This window comes from Aspergillus fijiensis, assembly GCF_003184825.1.
Source record: "Aspergillus fijiensis CBS 313.89 unplaced genomic scaffold BO72scaffold_71, whole genome shotgun sequence".
Taxonomy (NCBI): Eukaryota; Fungi; Ascomycota; class Eurotiomycetes; order Eurotiales; family Aspergillaceae; genus Aspergillus; species Aspergillus fijiensis.
In genome coordinates, this window is record NW_024469047.1 from 30,972 (window position 1) to 47,744 (window position 16,773).

General features: G+C 50.4%; 7 protein-coding genes across 7 annotated transcripts; 3 read left to right on the forward strand and 4 right to left on the reverse strand.

Moving 5' to 3' along the window:
- Positions 1-434: 434 nt before the first annotated feature.
- BO72DRAFT_480813 (putative N2,N2-dimethylguanosine tRNA methyltransferase) lies at positions 435-4,498 on the reverse strand. The gene is made up of 3 exons (XM_040947656.1): positions 4,083-4,498; positions 3,340-3,998; positions 435-2,637 (listed from the first exon to the last, which is right to left on the reverse strand). The coding sequence occupies exons 1-3, from the start codon at positions 4,312-4,314 to the stop codon at positions 577-579; spliced, it is 2,952 nt and encodes a 983-aa protein (XP_040796638.1). The 5' UTR covers positions 4,315-4,498; the 3' UTR covers positions 435-576.
- A 118-nt stretch (positions 4,499-4,616) lies between these two features.
- On the forward strand, positions 4,617-5,957 carry BO72DRAFT_268476 (putative C2H2 finger domain protein). The gene is made up of 4 exons (XM_040940184.1): positions 4,617-4,651; positions 4,795-4,884; positions 4,993-5,019; positions 5,102-5,957. Exons 2-4 carry the CDS (start codon positions 4,876-4,878, stop codon positions 5,711-5,713), a joined length of 648 nt encoding a protein of 215 aa, XP_040796639.1. The 5' UTR covers positions 4,617-4,651; positions 4,795-4,875; the 3' UTR covers positions 5,714-5,957.
- BO72DRAFT_452470 (pyruvate dehydrogenase (acetyl-transferring) subunit E1 beta) lies at positions 5,757-7,665 on the reverse strand. The gene is made up of 5 exons (XM_040945727.1): positions 7,633-7,665; positions 7,304-7,561; positions 7,103-7,226; positions 6,734-7,020; positions 5,757-6,673 (listed from the first exon to the last, which is right to left on the reverse strand). Exons 2-5 carry the CDS (start codon positions 7,552-7,554, stop codon positions 6,202-6,204), a joined length of 1,134 nt encoding a protein of 377 aa, XP_040796640.1. The 5' UTR covers positions 7,555-7,561; positions 7,633-7,665; the 3' UTR covers positions 5,757-6,201.
- Positions 7,666-7,890: 225 nt separating this feature from the next.
- On the forward strand, positions 7,891-10,171 carry BO72DRAFT_452471 (metallophosphoesterase family protein). Its single transcript, XM_040945728.1, has 2 exons — positions 7,891-8,216; positions 8,288-10,171. The coding sequence occupies exons 1-2, from the start codon at positions 8,023-8,025 to the stop codon at positions 9,975-9,977; spliced, it is 1,884 nt and encodes a 627-aa protein (XP_040796641.1). The 5' UTR covers positions 7,891-8,022; the 3' UTR covers positions 9,978-10,171.
- Positions 10,172-10,359: 188 nt separating this feature from the next.
- BO72DRAFT_389054 (enoyl-[acyl-carrier-protein] reductase) lies at positions 10,360-11,723 on the reverse strand (the record flags this gene model as incomplete). The annotated part of the gene is made up of 2 exons (XM_040941750.1): positions 10,360-11,401; positions 11,491-11,723. The coding sequence occupies 2 exons, from the start codon at positions 11,721-11,723 to the stop codon at positions 10,360-10,362; spliced, it is 1,275 nt and encodes a 424-aa protein (XP_040796642.1).
- Positions 11,724-12,365: 642 nt separating this feature from the next.
- BO72DRAFT_388999 (glutamyl-tRNA(Gln) amidotransferase subunit HER2) lies at positions 12,366-14,065 on the forward strand (the record flags this gene model as incomplete). Its single annotated transcript, XM_040941747.1, has 4 exons — positions 12,366-12,507; positions 12,566-12,890; positions 12,962-13,137; positions 13,194-14,065. 4 exons carry the CDS (start codon positions 12,366-12,368, stop codon positions 14,063-14,065), a joined length of 1,515 nt encoding a protein of 504 aa, XP_040796643.1.
- A 123-nt stretch (positions 14,066-14,188) lies between these two features.
- BO72DRAFT_439186 (SPRY domain-containing protein) lies at positions 14,189-16,474 on the reverse strand. The gene has a single exon (XM_040943402.1). The coding sequence runs from the start codon at positions 16,197-16,199 to the stop codon at positions 14,346-14,348; it is 1,854 nt and encodes a 617-aa protein (XP_040796644.1). The 5' UTR covers positions 16,200-16,474; the 3' UTR covers positions 14,189-14,345.
- Positions 16,475-16,773: the final 299 nt, after the last annotated feature.

The window sequence follows — 16,773 nt, forward strand, 5'->3', positions numbered from 1 at the left end:
ATCTGGCGAACCAGCCGGATCTTCCTTTGAAGTGTTTTGCCTTCTTCAGCTTTAGGAGTATATCTTGAGCAAGGGTAGTATGTCGGCATAGCTGAAGTAATCCGGCCACGTGATGCAACGCGGTTACCAGGCTGCTTCCCATGTTGATAATTCAGTCAGTTCCACCAACCACCAACCACCAAGAGAATTGAGAACACGTTCCATACACCTTACCTCTGAGACCTCAAAATCGCCGATATAGTACACATAGAATTTCACGCTCTTGATACTCGCAATTGAATACTCAATCCTGTTCGAAATGCTTGACTCAAATTTGTATTTGTCAATATTACTCAGGTGTCACTTCGAAGTACTGATAGATGTAATGGTATAGCATCTGACATCTTCTGTTTAGAACCTACAGTATTTGAAAGTGCGAAGACAGTCAATTAAGGATTTATCAATAGCCCCTCTCCTATGAAAGATAGGCCTAACTCATGCTGCAGATGTTGTTTAGAGTGAAGAAGTTCACTATCATATAATAACGTATTGCCTAATGACCATGCGAAAAGAGGGGGCCAGAACCAACGGTGTTACTTACCCTCTACCAGATGCTCTACTCAAGGGACCCCAGTTTTCCCGAGGGTTAAGCTGATATCGAACAAGACGCTTTCTCGCTGAAAGCTCCTTCCCTAAACTCTCATCAAAAACCACTTCCAAAGTGCTAGGATGAGGTCTAGCTGCGGCTTTGACTCGGGCCCCTTGTCCAGAAATAGACGTTCTGGAATCGTGATGGCCATTGTTCTGTGTATCGCGTACCGATGTAGTTCCTGACGCTCGATGGGCACCGGCCCGTGTCAAAGCAGCTTCAAGCCTGCTAACTACATCCGTAATATTGTGCTCTTGCTCCATTACCAACTGAAGCTCCTTCTTCAACGACTTTAGCAGTTGCTGATCGCTGTCTCCATCTGTGGGAACCTTTCGGCATTTCGACATGATCACAGCCCCAGGACTTCCGGGTCTGAGAGCGCCCTCCCTGATCGGAGACTTCTGTCTGACCCATTCCCGCATAATCTCCCAAATCACATCCCAGGGTGCGTCAGTCCGAATTGTGTTTGGTTTCGCATGGGTGCGAGTGGCTCGGTAGCCCAAATGTCGAAGAGCCCCGCGCATCGCATCGATGGAAATGGTAGCAGTACGAAGCACCTTCGATATCGCACTCAAGCTAAAGTAGAATGGGGTTTTGTCACTCAAGGCGGGGTCAACCCGTGGAATAATGGCAGCAGTTTCGGCCCCTGCCGCCGGTGCATCGGTAGGCTTCTGTGATGTGTTGGCGTCGCCAATGTCGAAGTTCAAATCTTCCTCGAGTGCCGTTGTTAACATGCCCTCAATTCTATCAACAGTTTGATAAACATCTCGGTGTAGCTTAGGAAGCATATCAAGGATATTCTGGATGAAATGTGGATTGTGAAGTGGACCGGCCCACATTGGGCCCCCTACATGCATCTTCGAACCGCAATGTTCGCAAAGGGAGTTTGAAGTTGGACCCTGCGCAAAGCCAAAATGAGGAAAAGGCTTTCCTGTTTTGTCAAGCTTCTGCTTGGTCTGCGTCAGAGGCTGGGTTGACCATGCCCCGCAGCCCTCGTCGCAATTGAAGACCGTCATCATATTTCCAGAAACAAACTTAACCTGGGCAGGGGAGCGATGAACCCGGACAAAGACTCGCGCATAGAAATCGATTGATAGAGATAATAGAGGCTCGATTGCAAGTCCATATCTGGCGGCAGACATGGCAAGCGAATGTAGGATCAAGCGCAGTCCCCCTTCGTGGCAATGCGGTCCTTTGACCGGGACGCCACCATACAAGGCGAAAGCCTTCTCAGGATACCCATGCGAAGCCCACACTCCTGCATCAGTACAAGTCACACAAAGAAGGCCTCCATCCTTTACTGCCTGGACTGCAGCGTCCATGAAAGGTGAAGCAGTGCCGTATGGATCCAAATCAATGACATCGAATTTGCCGGAATGGGGCACCACGTCCTGACTCTTATCTTGCTCCAAAAGGCTGTACATGAAGACGCGTGCATCTCCTAGGTTGGGGTGGATACGGTCTTCGAGTTTGTTGTATTCGATATTTGTCTTCATTGATCGAATAGCAGATTCTGAAAGGTCGTTTGCAACAACGTAGGAAGCAAATGGGATCTCCAAGGCATAACGTAGCGCACGCAAGCCTGTAGCAGAAAGAGCATCTAGGATTGTGAATGACGGCGCAATAATCTCTTCCGAAGGCAAGTCGGGAACTGCTGCAGCGGCGGGCTCAGTTGTCTGTTCGCTTTGGTCCTTTGGCTGGTTGGCTTCGTCCTCTCGCTTGCGCTTTTTACTCTTTGTCCCACCACTTTCTGCTAGCCTCTGCCTTCGCTTTTCCGCCTTCTGTTTCTTCACAGTCAAGACATGCTCCCCAAAGGCCCGGATTGCAAGAACGCTAAGGTCTCGGTTAAATTGCTGAATAGGGTTGTAGAAAACGGATTGAGATTCATCGTCAGCCTTGAGATCCTTCCTCGTGGCCTTGGAGGCAGCGTCTTGAGAGGGAGGGTTCAAAATATACGCCTTTCCTTCTTTTACAGCTCTGAAGTCCGTGCCAGCGTATTGGATTAATTGCTCCGAGGTGTCCATGGCGCGAACTTCAGTATGGAATTGGGGCGGATGATTTCGCCGAACGGGGCCTGGCGTATTCACCGTTGGGCGCAGAAGCGAGATTGACAGAACAGTAGGTACTGAAGATTGAGAAAAACAATCGACGGGTCTGAAACGAGCAAGGACAAAATGAAAAAGGCTCATTGACTGACCTGAACGTCACAGAGAACAAGTGAAGTAGGGAGAGAATGGATATTCTGGGAGAAGTAAATTTTTCTTTTCTCCCCGCGGGGCGAGTTTGAATGGTACGAGCTCCCGGCGCCGCGCGCAAAAATAGAAAAAGGCCCGGGGTGGGGGGGCACTCTTACACCTCAGGATACCCAGCACCCTGAGCCCGATCAAAGAGAGTCTATGTAAGACAACGTTCATGTCAGGCACTTGGAACATGGGGATCTATTGTACCATCGTTGCCATTGTCATTGCCATCATCATCATCATCATCATCATCATCATTATTAGTACCACGCCTTTCCAGGTCGCATTATGTCCAAAGGCATTCAATCTCATACACAGAATCCATGAACAAGCAGGCACCCCTCATATCCAGGATCCGATGATGGGAACTTGATTGTAGATATCGTTCCATCCACTGGCTTCCCACCCAGAGCCCTGACCGGCACGGCCAATGACTCCTAGAGCGCCAGCCAGCCAGATCGATGCTCCCACTGCAGCAATCGTATTTACAGTCCACCACATTCTCTTCTGTCTGCGGCATCGTTGCTCACTTCCAGTATAGCCAAGGTAACCCTCGAGAGACCCCTTTTTTGAATTGCGCTGCTTCCGGAGGGTTGTGACCTTCCAGCCCATCCAGGAAGCCCACCCACCAACAAAATGCCATACCCCAACAGCGACAAAAACAAGATAATATATGTTCCAGAAAATCGGAGACCGCGCAATGCCGTGAGCCACATAGCCCAGCCCCACTCCCGAGCTTCCTCCGTCGACCAGGATCGGACTAATACGATTGACGAGGACGTGCACACCAAGTAACGGAATGAGTGAATACCCCAAGCGTGCCTGCAGGCTCATCCGTGGCCAGAACGTGAGCGCATACCGCTGGGACCGGGTTTCTGCGCCATAGAGTCGGGCCCGCCGTGAGGAGCGGATATTGCGCAGAGCGATGCCAGAAAGGACATGAACCAAAACCGGCACAGTCAGAACAACATGTTCGAGTGACGGGGATTGATAGAGGGGCCTGGTGAGCAACAGATAATTTTCGCTTGCGCTTACGGAGCGGGTCGCGAGAGGAAGTATTGAGGTATTAGCAACGTGCAGAGCAAGAAATAAGCTAGGCGGATATGTCGAGTATCGTTGGAATGCAGATACTGAGGTTCAGAAAGCAAGGCGTTAGTCCACGCAGGGTCAATCGCGACGGAAGGCTAGATGAAAAGGCAACAGAGGAGTCGTACGCCATGAATCCCAGCTATGCCCGCGGAGACCTAGGCCGAGAGACGACGGTGCGCTTATGTTCCGGCCCAATGAATCTCGAGACGCTTCTTGAAACTCCGGGGAATATTCGCCGCGCTCAAGGCCTGGGAACTCATCCTCCACCGGAGAAGGGTCGATTTCTCGCATGGAAATGAGTGACCGGGTGTCGATGTCCTCCGGCTTGTGCGAGAGGCCGTCTGGGGCAGACGCCATGGCGACAAGAGCACCGGGATTAGTTTGATATGTGTGGCAATGCAAAAAAAGGGAGATATCAATTGGTTCAACACATTATTCCGTGGGACTAAACGTGGGCGATTTCCATTTTCAGTGACAAATTTCGAGAAGGAGAGGGAAAACAGACGTCACGTTGGGATGAAAGCTGGGATAGTTGTACAGTACTTGTACTGTACAGTACAGTACTCAGTACATGCATAATTTGTAGCACGATGATTGGCATTTAAACTACGCGTACCGAACCGAACCGACCGGTGACGGGTATCTTTTTCCGGCAACAGCACGAAACAGAATGTGAAGGTATCGTCTGACGTCGGTCCGTATTTCCTACTGATACATGTTTGGGTTGATTGCGATGATGGTAATGCGAACTCATGCATACATTCATCAGAGAGCGAGTTCCGACATCCTTCCATACTAGCGCTACCCTTCCAACAGTGCTCACAGATTTTGAGATAGACTTGACAGATTTTCCACTTGGTTGCAGTTGCCAGTGATCCAGAGTACAGTGCTCTTACGCTATCATCATCTTGTTCCAAGATGGCGCCTGCAAGTGCCCGCGACACCCTCTCTCCTTCCTAACGGGTCTTGATCCGGGGAGCGATCCTTGAGCAATCGAAGACAGGGCTTTTTTTCTGACAGAACTTCCTTCGATAGCGCGGCTTCACCAATCCTACCCCCAAGGTATCCCCCCCCCCCGGCTATTAATGCCTTGCTTACCACGTCGCCTTCTGTTGACAAGCGTCTCCGACTTGCTTCTTACCAGACTGATTCGGCGCGCTCAGCCTTGAACTCGTTTACCTGCACACTGTGCAACAAATCCTACTCCCGCCACCCCGAATATGAAGCCCATATATCATCATATGATCATCAGCACCGCAAGCGCCTGCAGGATCTCAAACAGCTTTCCCGGGATCCAAACGCTGCCGAGAAAGCAAGACGAGCAGAGCGGAAAGCTGATGCGGAAGCCGGCTTAAGGGTACTAGACACCCACAAAAAGAGTCCCTCGACAACCGGAATAGGTGGTGGAAACGGCCTCAACTCTGACGGCGGGGGAGGCTTCAAGAAAGGAGGTTTCAAAAGCTCCTTTACGGCAGTAAAAGGACCCGTCGCCCCAGGTGCGCCTACCAAGAAGAACGTTCTAGGAGGGGATGACGATGATCATGAAGACTCCACTAAGCCGGAATCCGCATACTCGAGCAGTCACACTCGGAAAACGACAGCGAAACGTCCCAGTCCCCAAGATAGACAAGAGGAAAGCGATACTGAATGCGAAGCCGGTGATGAGATTTATTATAATCCTTATCACCCTACAGGTTGCTACCACGGATGTGCCGGGAGTAGGACGGACAATCGAGCTGGAATAGAAATTGTTTGAACAGATGCAACGCTTCAAACTTTACAAGACATGACTGTATATGGTTTAGGTGGTGTTCGGTTACCCATAGTATGTCCCCTGTCCCTCCACTCGTGGTTGCGGTTTAGCATAGCATGTTCTGCAGGCGGCCTTTTCGTTCCACCATACTGGTAGAGCTAATTCCTAACTGTGAATATCAACGTGTATAAGGCATGGCATCCTCATCTACACGGTACACTTTGATGACTGGACAACTACAAAAAGAATTTTTGAAGCATCAGCGCATGAAGAGATCTATAGGAACTAGGCCATCATGAGTTGTTGTCTAACAATGCAAATTGGAATTGGTTCTGTTGTGTAGTCGTACAAAATTCAGATCAGATGGGAAGGCAGGGCGAGATGGAATATTGGGAGTGATTGGCAACAACCACAGGGTGCTAGGCACACGAGGCTTTATTATCTGTGGTTGTTCTTCAACAGCGCTTGTTCTTCATGAAGACCGGACTATCTTACAAGCGCAGCAGCTTGGCGGCCTGGTTAACGATGGTGTCTTCCTGGGGGAAACTCATCTGCTCCAAGCCAACGGCGTAGGGAGTAGGGACCTCAGCACCAGTGACACGGACAGCGGGTGCAGTCAAGTAATCGAAGCCATACTCCATGGAGAGAGCAAGGATCTCAGAGGCGACACCAAACATGGGGAAACCGGACTCAACACACATGATACGGCCGGTCTTCTTGAGGGACTGAATGATAGTCTCCACATCAAGAGGCTTAACAGAACGAAGGTTGATGACTTCAGCCTCCACACCGTACTTCTGCTTGAGTTGGGCAGCGGCGTTAAGCGACTGGCCGACACAGCGGGAGAGAGAAACAATTGTGAGGTCCTTGCCAGGGCGTTCGATTTTAGCCTTGCCAATGGGAAGAACAAAGTCATTCTTCTGGGCGGCCTCACTCATGGGGAAGGCCTGACCGTACAGAAGCCTGTCGACCTCTGTCAGCACTGACAAAAGTTGGTGTGATGGTTATTAATGGATTACCTACTCATTTTCCAGAACAACAACGGGGTTGGGGTCACGAATGGCAGCCTTCAGCAAACCCTTGGCATCTTCGGCGCTCCAGGGAGCAACAACCTTCAAACCAGGGATGCTACCGTACCATGCAGAATAATCCTGAGAGTGCTGAGCAGCAACACCGGCAGCAAATCCATTAGGCCCGCGGAAAGTGATGTTGCAAGGTTGAATTCCTCCGGACATGTAGTGCGTCTTGGCAGCGGAGTTGATGATCTGATCGATGGATTGCATGGCAAAATTGAAGGTCATGAACTCGCACTAGAAAGAAGAAAGAGGCAAGTTAGTGAGGCACGCGCGTCAGGCGTTTGCTCGCCTTTAGCTTCCATTGATCGAGACTCACAATGGGGTGCAGGCCGGCAAGAGCAGCGCCGACAGCGAGACCAGTGAAGCCAGCCTCCGTGATGGGGGTGTCGATGACTCTCTTCGGACCGAAGCGGTCCAACAGACCTCTCGTCACCTTGTATCTGTAAGATTTGAGCCAGGTCAGACTGGGGAGCTTCGAGCAAATTTGGCAAATTTGATGAAAAAGGGGTTTACAGACGCTCCGTTGTACTGCGCGACTTCCTCGCCCATGATGAAAGTTTTCTCATTGCCCTCAAGCTCCTCCGCGAGCGCCTCGTTCAGAGCATCACGAACTGTGACCTCCTTGGTACCAGTCTCGGTGGCGTAACCCCGGAAGCGCAGGACGGAAGGTGTGCAGGTAGTTTGCGAGAAAGCCGGGCGAAGAGGAGTTGAGGGAAGGCGCGAGGAAAGCAGACGAGCTGCTGGGCGGAAAAGTCGGGGAGCAGCCATGGCCGAACTGGAGAGTTGGACGAGGAGATTAGAATAAGTGATCAATGGTCTAGGTCAAGCGAGAGAAGGGATACAGACTAGAAGAAGCAATCGGACAGCACCTTGAAGAGCCTCGTAACTTGTCCAACACGGGAATCTTTCGTTCAATGAGAGATGTGGTTTTTGGTGAGAGCTTCGAGAAAGACTGTTGGGCCCGGGCTGGCTGACTAAGTTAATATTCTCACCGGCGCCTTCTTCCGTTCCGTGGAATTTCCGCGTGACTGCCGATAAGGGAACCATCGGCGATAAGGCTTTCCCGGAGTATTGACTCTTCGGAGTTGTTTGTATATTGGCGGAGTTGAGTATAGTACAATAGCTAATTACTACTACACCGACATTACGACGGAGTTCAACAGAGTATTCGTTTTTTTCGGTCTCATCACTCACATACTACTTTCGTTATCCTCACCTCGTCCGGGTCAAATCATCATGACCCATACTTCTTTTGCAGCAGCAGCTGTAATGCTCTTGCTGTCGTCCTCTCCCTTTGCCTCGATCGTCTGCGCACTACAGCCCTCTGCTCCGGACCCTGTCGCTGCGCCATTGCGCGACCTGGAATTGGGGCAACTCAACTTTCTACATACTACAGACACCCACGGCTGGTTGGCTGGACACTTACAAGAGTATGAAACTCGGATGTCCTTTTCAAAGCTTTACCAAATGGGTTCTTGCTGATTGAGTACCCGTGTGCTAGACCCTCTTATGCGGCGGACTGGGGGGACTACATCTCTTTTGCCGCCCGCATGCGCGACAAAGCCGAATCGGATGGCTCAGATCTGTTGGTCATCGATACAGGTGATCGAGTCGAAGGTAATGGTCTGTATGATTCTTCGGAGCCCAAGGGCGTCTACCTCTCCGAGATCTTGCGAGAACAACACATAGACCTTCTGTCATCGGGAAACCATGAGCTGTACAATCGGACGACGTCCCAAGCAGAGTTCTTCACCACTATCCCCAACTTCCGTGGAAACTACCTAGCATCGAATATCGATATTCTACACCCAGCAATTAACGAATTCGTTCCTTTGGCGCCTCGATTTAAGAAATTTACCACGCAAAACCAAGGGATTCGCATCATTGCCTTCGGTTTTCTGTTCAATTTTAAGAAGAATGACAACAACACTATTGTTCGGTCTGTAGAGCAGACTATCAAAGAAGACTGGTTCCAAGAAGCCATTAGAGACAAAGATGTGGACCTCTTTCTCGTCCTTGGTCATGTCCCTGTGCGCTCCGTTGAATATGATGCTGTGTACCGGGAGATCCGCGCTATCCGGTGGGATACGCCTATCCAGTTCTTTGGGGGGCATTACCACATTCGGGATTATGTGCGGTACGACTCCAAAGCCTACGGACTTGCGAGTGGCCGTTTCATGGAAACTATTGGCTTCATGTCAATCGATGGGCTGTCCACCAGCAAACATCACATAAAGCCCGCCCTGGCAGCGCCTAAGTTTAGTCGGAAGTATATCGATAACAATTTGTTCTCATTCTACCACCACACCGGCCTGGATGAGGGCACATTCCACACGGAGCATGGCCGGAATGTATCCTTACTTATACAACAATCCAGAAGCGCTCTCAAGTTGGACAAAATTCACGGTTGTGCTCCGAGGGATCTCTGGATGTCACGCGTCAAGTACCCTCACGAGAACAATATATACACATGGCTAGAGGAAGAAGTGCTCTCCGTCTCTCTAAAAGATGAGTCACGTACTGGCAAGCCGGCGCTTGCTATTGTTAATACGGGGGCTATTCGCTTCGATATTTTCAGAGGCCCTTTCACCCAGGATACAACATATATTGTCTCCCCCTTTTCCAGTGGTTTCCGTTACGTCAAAGATGTTCCTTACCACAAAGCGAAGTTCGTGGTCGAGGTACTCAACAAACAGCCTCAAATAATGACCGAGCAGCGTCAACATGTAGGTCTACCGACCTGGCCACTCGCACCGCCTGAGCAATCAGCACATGCAGACGCTAACCGTGGCGAGAGTTTGCGCCCTGGATGGTACGCTCCAGGCACGCTTACCGACCAGGCTTTACTTTCAATGAAGGACTATGCCGGGCCTAACCTAATTCCAGGGTATACTACCACCGATGATGCTGGGACTGATGGTGATGATACCGTCCATTCTCCTCTCACATTCTATCGAGTACCAAACTGCATTCAATCCCTGGTATCTCCGACCGCATCTGACCAGCCTGAAACGGTGGATTTGGTTTACATCGATTTTATTGAGCCCTATGTAGCTCTAGCGGCCAAGTTCGCAAGCCTTGATGTGGATTTTACGCGAGACAGTGACGTCTACATGCCATCCACTAGTCTAACAAGCCTGATTCTGAACTGGGTCAAGACTAACTGGGGCTGCGAAGACGGGTCTTTGTGATCCGAACTGAATTTCGTGACCGGACACATTGACCGATGCAGAATATGATGCTTGACGGCCTCCGTTTCCTTGGGTGTTGGAGCTACGAAATTGACAGACGGCATGCGCCATCGTAGATCGCCAGATCTCATAGCTTCCTTGTTTTTCTGTACTGAAAAGCAAGAAATCAATTGTTCAGTATCACTCGTAGCTTGCTGGAAGGGCTTCTTCTCAGGAGACCTTCATATGAACATGATAATGAAAGTTATCCCTTTGGGGGAGTGGATCGACAATTTTATTATACATGTAAGCAAGATTGACTAGCTTTGCACGATTGTCACGGCCGAATTTCAAGCTTGCGCTTCGGTGCTGTCATAAGTAAATTCACACTTCTATGCGGGATTCATTCCTCTGCCTCGTACCGGAGCAAGCCCTTTCCACTCCGGAAGCCACTGAGTGTTTCCTGCACGCCCCCTACAAGCTCCGCACACTCTGTGTCCCAACGCCATTTAAGCTCCTCCACGGGAATATCCTTGAACTTGCCTGTCCGGGTCAACTGCAACACATCATTGATAGTGTTTTCCTTGAGCTGTGGGTTCTTGTCGCCCCATTTGCTGACCCAGAATCCATGAAAAACAAGATCCTTGAATATGAGCAGACCGGATGGCAGGGCAACCGGCTGCTTCGACATGGCTCCATATGTGACTAGACGCGAGCCCGGTGCAAGCGTTTTAGCTAGCGCAGTCGCGCTTTTCCCGCCAACGCAGTTCAGGGCCAACCGGATTGGCTCCCTCCCCTTGCGTGTAAGATCATGCACAAGATTCTTGAATTCGCCGGAGAGCAGCTCGGCTTCTGTCACTACGGCCGTCGCGCCCAGGTCACGCAGTTCCTGCTTCAATTTTTCGGTCTCCTCGGGCGTCTTCCGTTCCCGCACAACATTTAGTGTTTTGATGCCCCATTCTCGCGCCAGTTGGATGGTAGCTCGTCCAACACCGCTATTTGCTCCATTTTGAATCAACCATTCTTCCCCAGCGCGCATCCAGTCCCAGTCACAAAAATCCTTGATCATCCGGTACGCGGTCACAGGATTCACGCTGACGGTACTGATCTGAAGCGGGGTCAGGCCTTCCTTATTTTCGATTCTGATCAGTTGAGACTCGTCCATCTGAGCGTGAGTGCGCCAGGTCCCCTGTCCAGTCTGCTTCATAACCACCCAATCTCCCTTGCTGAGGTTGGTGACATGTGAGCCCGTAGCGATGACCTCAAACGCGCCTTCATTACCGGCTACAGCGCACGGTGCTTGTGTACCAAGCGATGTCTGGAAGGGTGGCTTACTCGGATAGACGCCTTGGATCTGGTTCACATCAGCTGGATTTAGCGGAGCAGCAAGTAGACGAAGGTTGACTTGGGTTCCATGGGGCGCCGATATAGAATGCTTGTGAAGCCTTAAGCTAAGTCTCAGCCACGGTCCTGCATTTGCGTGCTTCGATGAGCCAGGAAAGGCCCTGGGGCACGGGGCATAGACAAGACTTACTGCAGAACATCTTTAGGTTCCCCGTAACGAGAATAAACGAGGGCCTTAGCCTGGGTGTACCCGTAGACCGAGATCCATCTTTTGCTCTCCACTGAGTGACGGCAATTGAATTCTTGCCATTGATTTTGCGTCGGCGCAGTGAGCGACGCAGAGACTCTGACTCTGGAACTCAGTCCTCCGACGCGGCTGCGGGAAGCACCGAACGCTGACCGTACCAAGCTGTTGGAGAGCATATTGACAGGGTCGAACAATATTCTCCGACGTACAGAGTCAATCCTCACGTTGTGATATATTGTAGATGATTCTGAAGCACTTCGTCGGTCTCCTGGGGGAAAGAGAAAATCCAGGGGAAGGGAGAGCGAAAGAAAGATATAGCATGTGCATGACGTCGTTTCCTCTTCGGGCCGACGGAGCTGGAGAGACGGCATTGCGGGTATGACTTTTCCAGCTGCAGTCTCCGTACGGAGTACGTACTCTGTACACTGTCACGGGTGTACCTAAATCAACTGACCTATGTACAGTACGGAGTAATCGCAAGCTTTATTGTAGCTTGAGTCATCTGAAGCTGTCAACCCGTGCACGTATCACTCAGGTCTCTTGCGGTTTAGATTTTGTTTTCTGAACTAAAACAACTGGAAACACATACACAAGCAGTACGGAGAGAGACTTCTCGGTCTTCAGGCACCAGAGAGAGCTGTCGACTACAGGTAAGGTATTTACCGATACAGAATTCGGCATTAATGCTCACCGCTCGGCGCATGCAAAGGGTGTAAAGGGTTCACTCGGAAATATTGCCCTCTCTATGTTCTCCGCCTCTTCTCCGCATTCTCTCGTTCACAACGCAGCCTAACTCACTGTATCATACTAAATCCTAAATGTCCTCCCTCTTGCGCGAAGCAGAGAGATGCATCGCCAACCAGAATTCATACACCGCTTTAAATGCCTTAATCAGTACATTGCACTCCTCAGGCCAATGGCTGGATCGAATCAGAGGGGCAGATACGCGGCGCGCACAAGGTACCACCAATATTTGACAACTTCACTTCATCTTCTTCTTTTCCTCATACTTGCGCAGGTCGACCTGAGTCACGGCTAGATGGACGGCTAGTGGTTATCAAGGATAACATATGTACACGCGAACTTCCAACCACATGTGCTTCGAGAGCTCTAGATAAGTTTACCAGTCCTTTCAATGCGACTATCGTCCAACAATTGGAGGATGCTGGGGCCATTGTGGCCGGGAAGGCGAACCTTGATGAATTTGGGATGGGCTCGCACTCGGTGAATTCCTATTTCGGTCCCGTCAAAAATATGTACCGCAGTCGCAATGCAGAAGATCTATCAGCCGGCGGAAGCTCGGGGGGCAGTGCGGTGGCTGTTGCTACAGAACAATGTTACACGTACGTGTGGTCTCTATCGAAGCACCCATCGGGTCATGGAGGACGACATCTAACAATATACACACATACAGAGCACTGGGAACTGACACGGGGGGCTCTGTTCGGCTCCCTGCCGCCTACACGGGGATAGTGGGTTTCAAGCCTTCTTACGGACTGATTTCCCGTTGGGGGGTAGTCGCTTATGCGAACTCATTGGATACAGTGGGTATTTTCGGGAGAGAGGTGTCTAGTGTACGTGATGTATTTGGTATGCATTCTCGTATTCACAATGTATCACCTCAAAGAAGTTGCTAACTTCCGCAGACATACTGAACCAGCACGACCCGCGCGACCCAACTAATCTATCTCCTGGTACTCGATCGCGGATCGCTGAGCACTTCGCCTCACCTCGCCTTGCATCTCGGACGACGACAAATTTCCTCAAGATTGGCGTTCCGGTAGAATACAACATTTCTGAGCTGGCACCTTCCGTACGACGTGCCTGGTCTCGCTCACTGAATCATATGCTACAGCAGGGACATACTATCCACCCTGTGTCTCTTCCAACGACCCAGATCGCCTTGTCAGCCTATTATGTCCTTGCACCCGCTGAAGCATCCTCTAACCTAGCTAAATATGACGGCGTTCGTTATGGAACGAGTCTCAATGGTGACCACTACCATCCTCAGATGAACAGCTATCTATATGCACGAACGCGAGGCGAGGGATTAGGGTCCGAAGTCAAGCGAAGAATTTTACTTGGGGCTTTTAGTCTAAGCGCCGGCGCCATAGACAACTACTTCATACAGGCGCAGCGCATTCGTCGTCTCGTACAGCGAGATTTCAATGCGGTTTTCCTGGCCAAACATCCACTAATGCCTCGTCCACTTGATGGGGATGAAGTGAATTATAAGGGCAGCCAAGCCCAAGTTGATGTTTTGATATGTCCGACGGCACCCTCTTCGCCGCCAGCTCTGTCGAACCTTGTTGGCGAAGGCGCCAATTGCTCCCCCTTGGATGCTTATATGAATGATGTCTTCACAGTGCCTGCCAGCTTGGCAGGTCTTCCAGCTGCCTCAGTCCCGGTCACGGACGAAAGCACTGAGAGCTTGGCCGGCGTCCAAATAATAGGCCAGTACGGTGATGACGCCCTAGTCTTGAAAGTGGCGGGAATGCTCTCCAACAAGCGCCTTTAGAAATAGGAAATCTTGTAATAGACTTAAGATTCGATCGAAGAAACTTATACACTACATCAATTCGATTCCCATCTGAAGATAAAGACCACCACTCCAGCTTTGTGAGCGCTGACGCAGCCTTGGGGTAAGTACTGTTGACTATTAAGCATATGTGTGTATATCCTTGCCATTGCCGCAAGAAATTCGACATAGGACCTTCGAATTCGGTGACTAGGTCCATGTCTTTGAATACAAATATCATACAAAAGGGTATCATGCGATGCGAATCGAATTTCGTCGTTCATGACATTTCCTCGTCTTCATCGCCCGCCGCGGTGTCTAGTGCCGCAGACAATTGTGTCCCCAGATCAAGTGTACCCGCAGTATCAAGACTCATTACATTTTCAGAAGTGGTGTGACCTGGGCCATGGTCCCCTAGAGTGGCGGGCTCGTGGCTAGTGACGTTGGCTAGAGTTGCATCATGAACTCTAGAATCGGATGGTATAGTAGACTCGTAGGCAATCTCCACGCCCCCCCTCATCACCTCCGAGCCCCCGACAACTGCTCCAGGACCAGACCCATCGACTTCAGCATTGCCAACAACATTACCATCCACACCGCCCCAGACGCACATGGCTTCCACTTCATCAACGATATCGGCGATGACATCTTCAACTATCTGCTCGTTAAATCGCTCTCCTATCCCGTACACTGGCTCGTTGCTCTCGGTATGGGCTGGTGGACCAAACCACCATGGACCATCGAAGCGGCATTCAACAGCACCTCCACCGTAACAACTAACAGCAGGGTAATAACCGATCATCCCATCATCGGCGTTCTCACGCTCCCCAATTCCCAGATTATTGGTGCCATTGGCCAATCTGCTCGCGGGAGGGAGAAAGGCATACAGTTCTTTGAAGGGAGTGCCCATCTTCACTCCATTTTTGAATACTGTGATACTGGAACCAGGAAGAGTACGTAAAGATGCATCTTCGCCATTGAGCGGGGAAGGCGGGCCGAATGTCGGCGTCTCTTTAAGGTTGAATGCATAATCCCGTAGCTGTTTCGTGGGAAAAACATTTGATTGTTGCCAGCAGAAATCAGACTTGTAATGGAACGGAATGCGGTCACGGATGATGTTGGTGACGGACGGTGGGTCTGAAGTCGTGATTGAAGCATCACCATGGGCATTGGGCTCATATGTGCCTTCAACGATTTTCTTGTGAAGGGCCAGGGGGGGCAGCGTGATTAGAAGCCCAATGACATCCCCTTCTCGAATGGACTCGCCTTTTGGAAAGAAGTATTCGCAACGCATTCGATTGACCACCTCGCCATTCACATCACGTATACCATAGCCGTAACAATCTATTCCGACATTGACATCAAGATCAGCTTCCCTCCGTGCGAATCCGAGACGGACATGACCTCGTGCAGGAATTAAAGTGTTTCCAACTGAAGCTGGCGGTGAATCATTCACAACACCACTTACTATGCGCGCCTCATAATAGTAAGATCCTTCTCGCGCGCACACGTTGGCTCGTGCAGTATGCCAAGGCTCGTTGGTCGTTACAGCACGAGCATCTTCAGTGAAGAGAATCGCAGCGGGTGAGTCTTCAAAGCTAAACCGAGCATGGTAGGGTGAGACATCAGTTTGTCGATACTTGATGTGTGGAAAGGCTGGGTCGGCAATTGCGTAGCTATAACGGAAACCATTCTTATTCGTAAGCTTGTCGACAACCTCATAAAAATCCCATCTCTGACCCGTAACCTCTGACTTCTTTGTGTTCACAAAATTCATCTGACGAGGTTGCGGGGGCAATAAATCCGAAGCTCGAGGCTCAGCAAGCAACAAAGGTCGCAAGATGTTTAAGTCCGAACTCGGAAGCGCGGTGCTTTGAACAGTAATAGTCCTCTTCTTGGTGGGCTGTGATTCTTGATCCAGAGCTCTAGCCTCGCGCTTCTTGCGGCTATCCCGTTTTGTGCGCTTCGACCTTGTACTATCGGCTTGTACTGATGCATTACTAGGCGGCGCAGGAGAAGATCTGACATTTGTGTCTGCTAGGGACCCACCGAGCGGTGCGCCCCCAGAGGGCACTGTTGAAGATTCCACATTGGAGGGAGGCGCAGAAACCCCTGTCTGTTGCGTAGAAGCCATGGCGGCGAGGGCCTTATGATATGAGAATAGCCGGGGTTTGACGTCGTCACACCACACTATTTTTCTGAATTGAAGCACCCTAGAACGCCTAGACCTTCAACTGGGGTCGCCTTAAATTCTCTAAAAAATCGTATTGACGTGACAGGTAGAAGGACTCAAGCCTCTAATGAATTAGAAGGCCTGTCTGTGTGCACTCGGAACTGCAAGCTCCTGAGGCGATCATGACTAGTTAGAAGGATAAACGGAATTTGGAAGAAAAGGAAAGCCCAGGTGTGCTTGGCTGATTGTCAGCAGATGACTTGCAGTCCCCATCATCTGCAAATACAAAGGACTATGACAAAACATGAAGCTAGTACTAATTGATAAAAACCCGCCAGCAACTTACCTGAAAGCGAACGAGCATGTATTTTGAATTTGCTAAAAGTATTAAGGCTGCGCTGTATGATCAGCAGCCATAGCAATATTTGATGAGCACCATATTCGAAGTTATTTGGTCTCCGAGAACCAACTTGCAAGGGCGGAAAGCATTCGAGCAAGATAACTATGGGGCGGTGAAGATATCTACTAGGTTGGT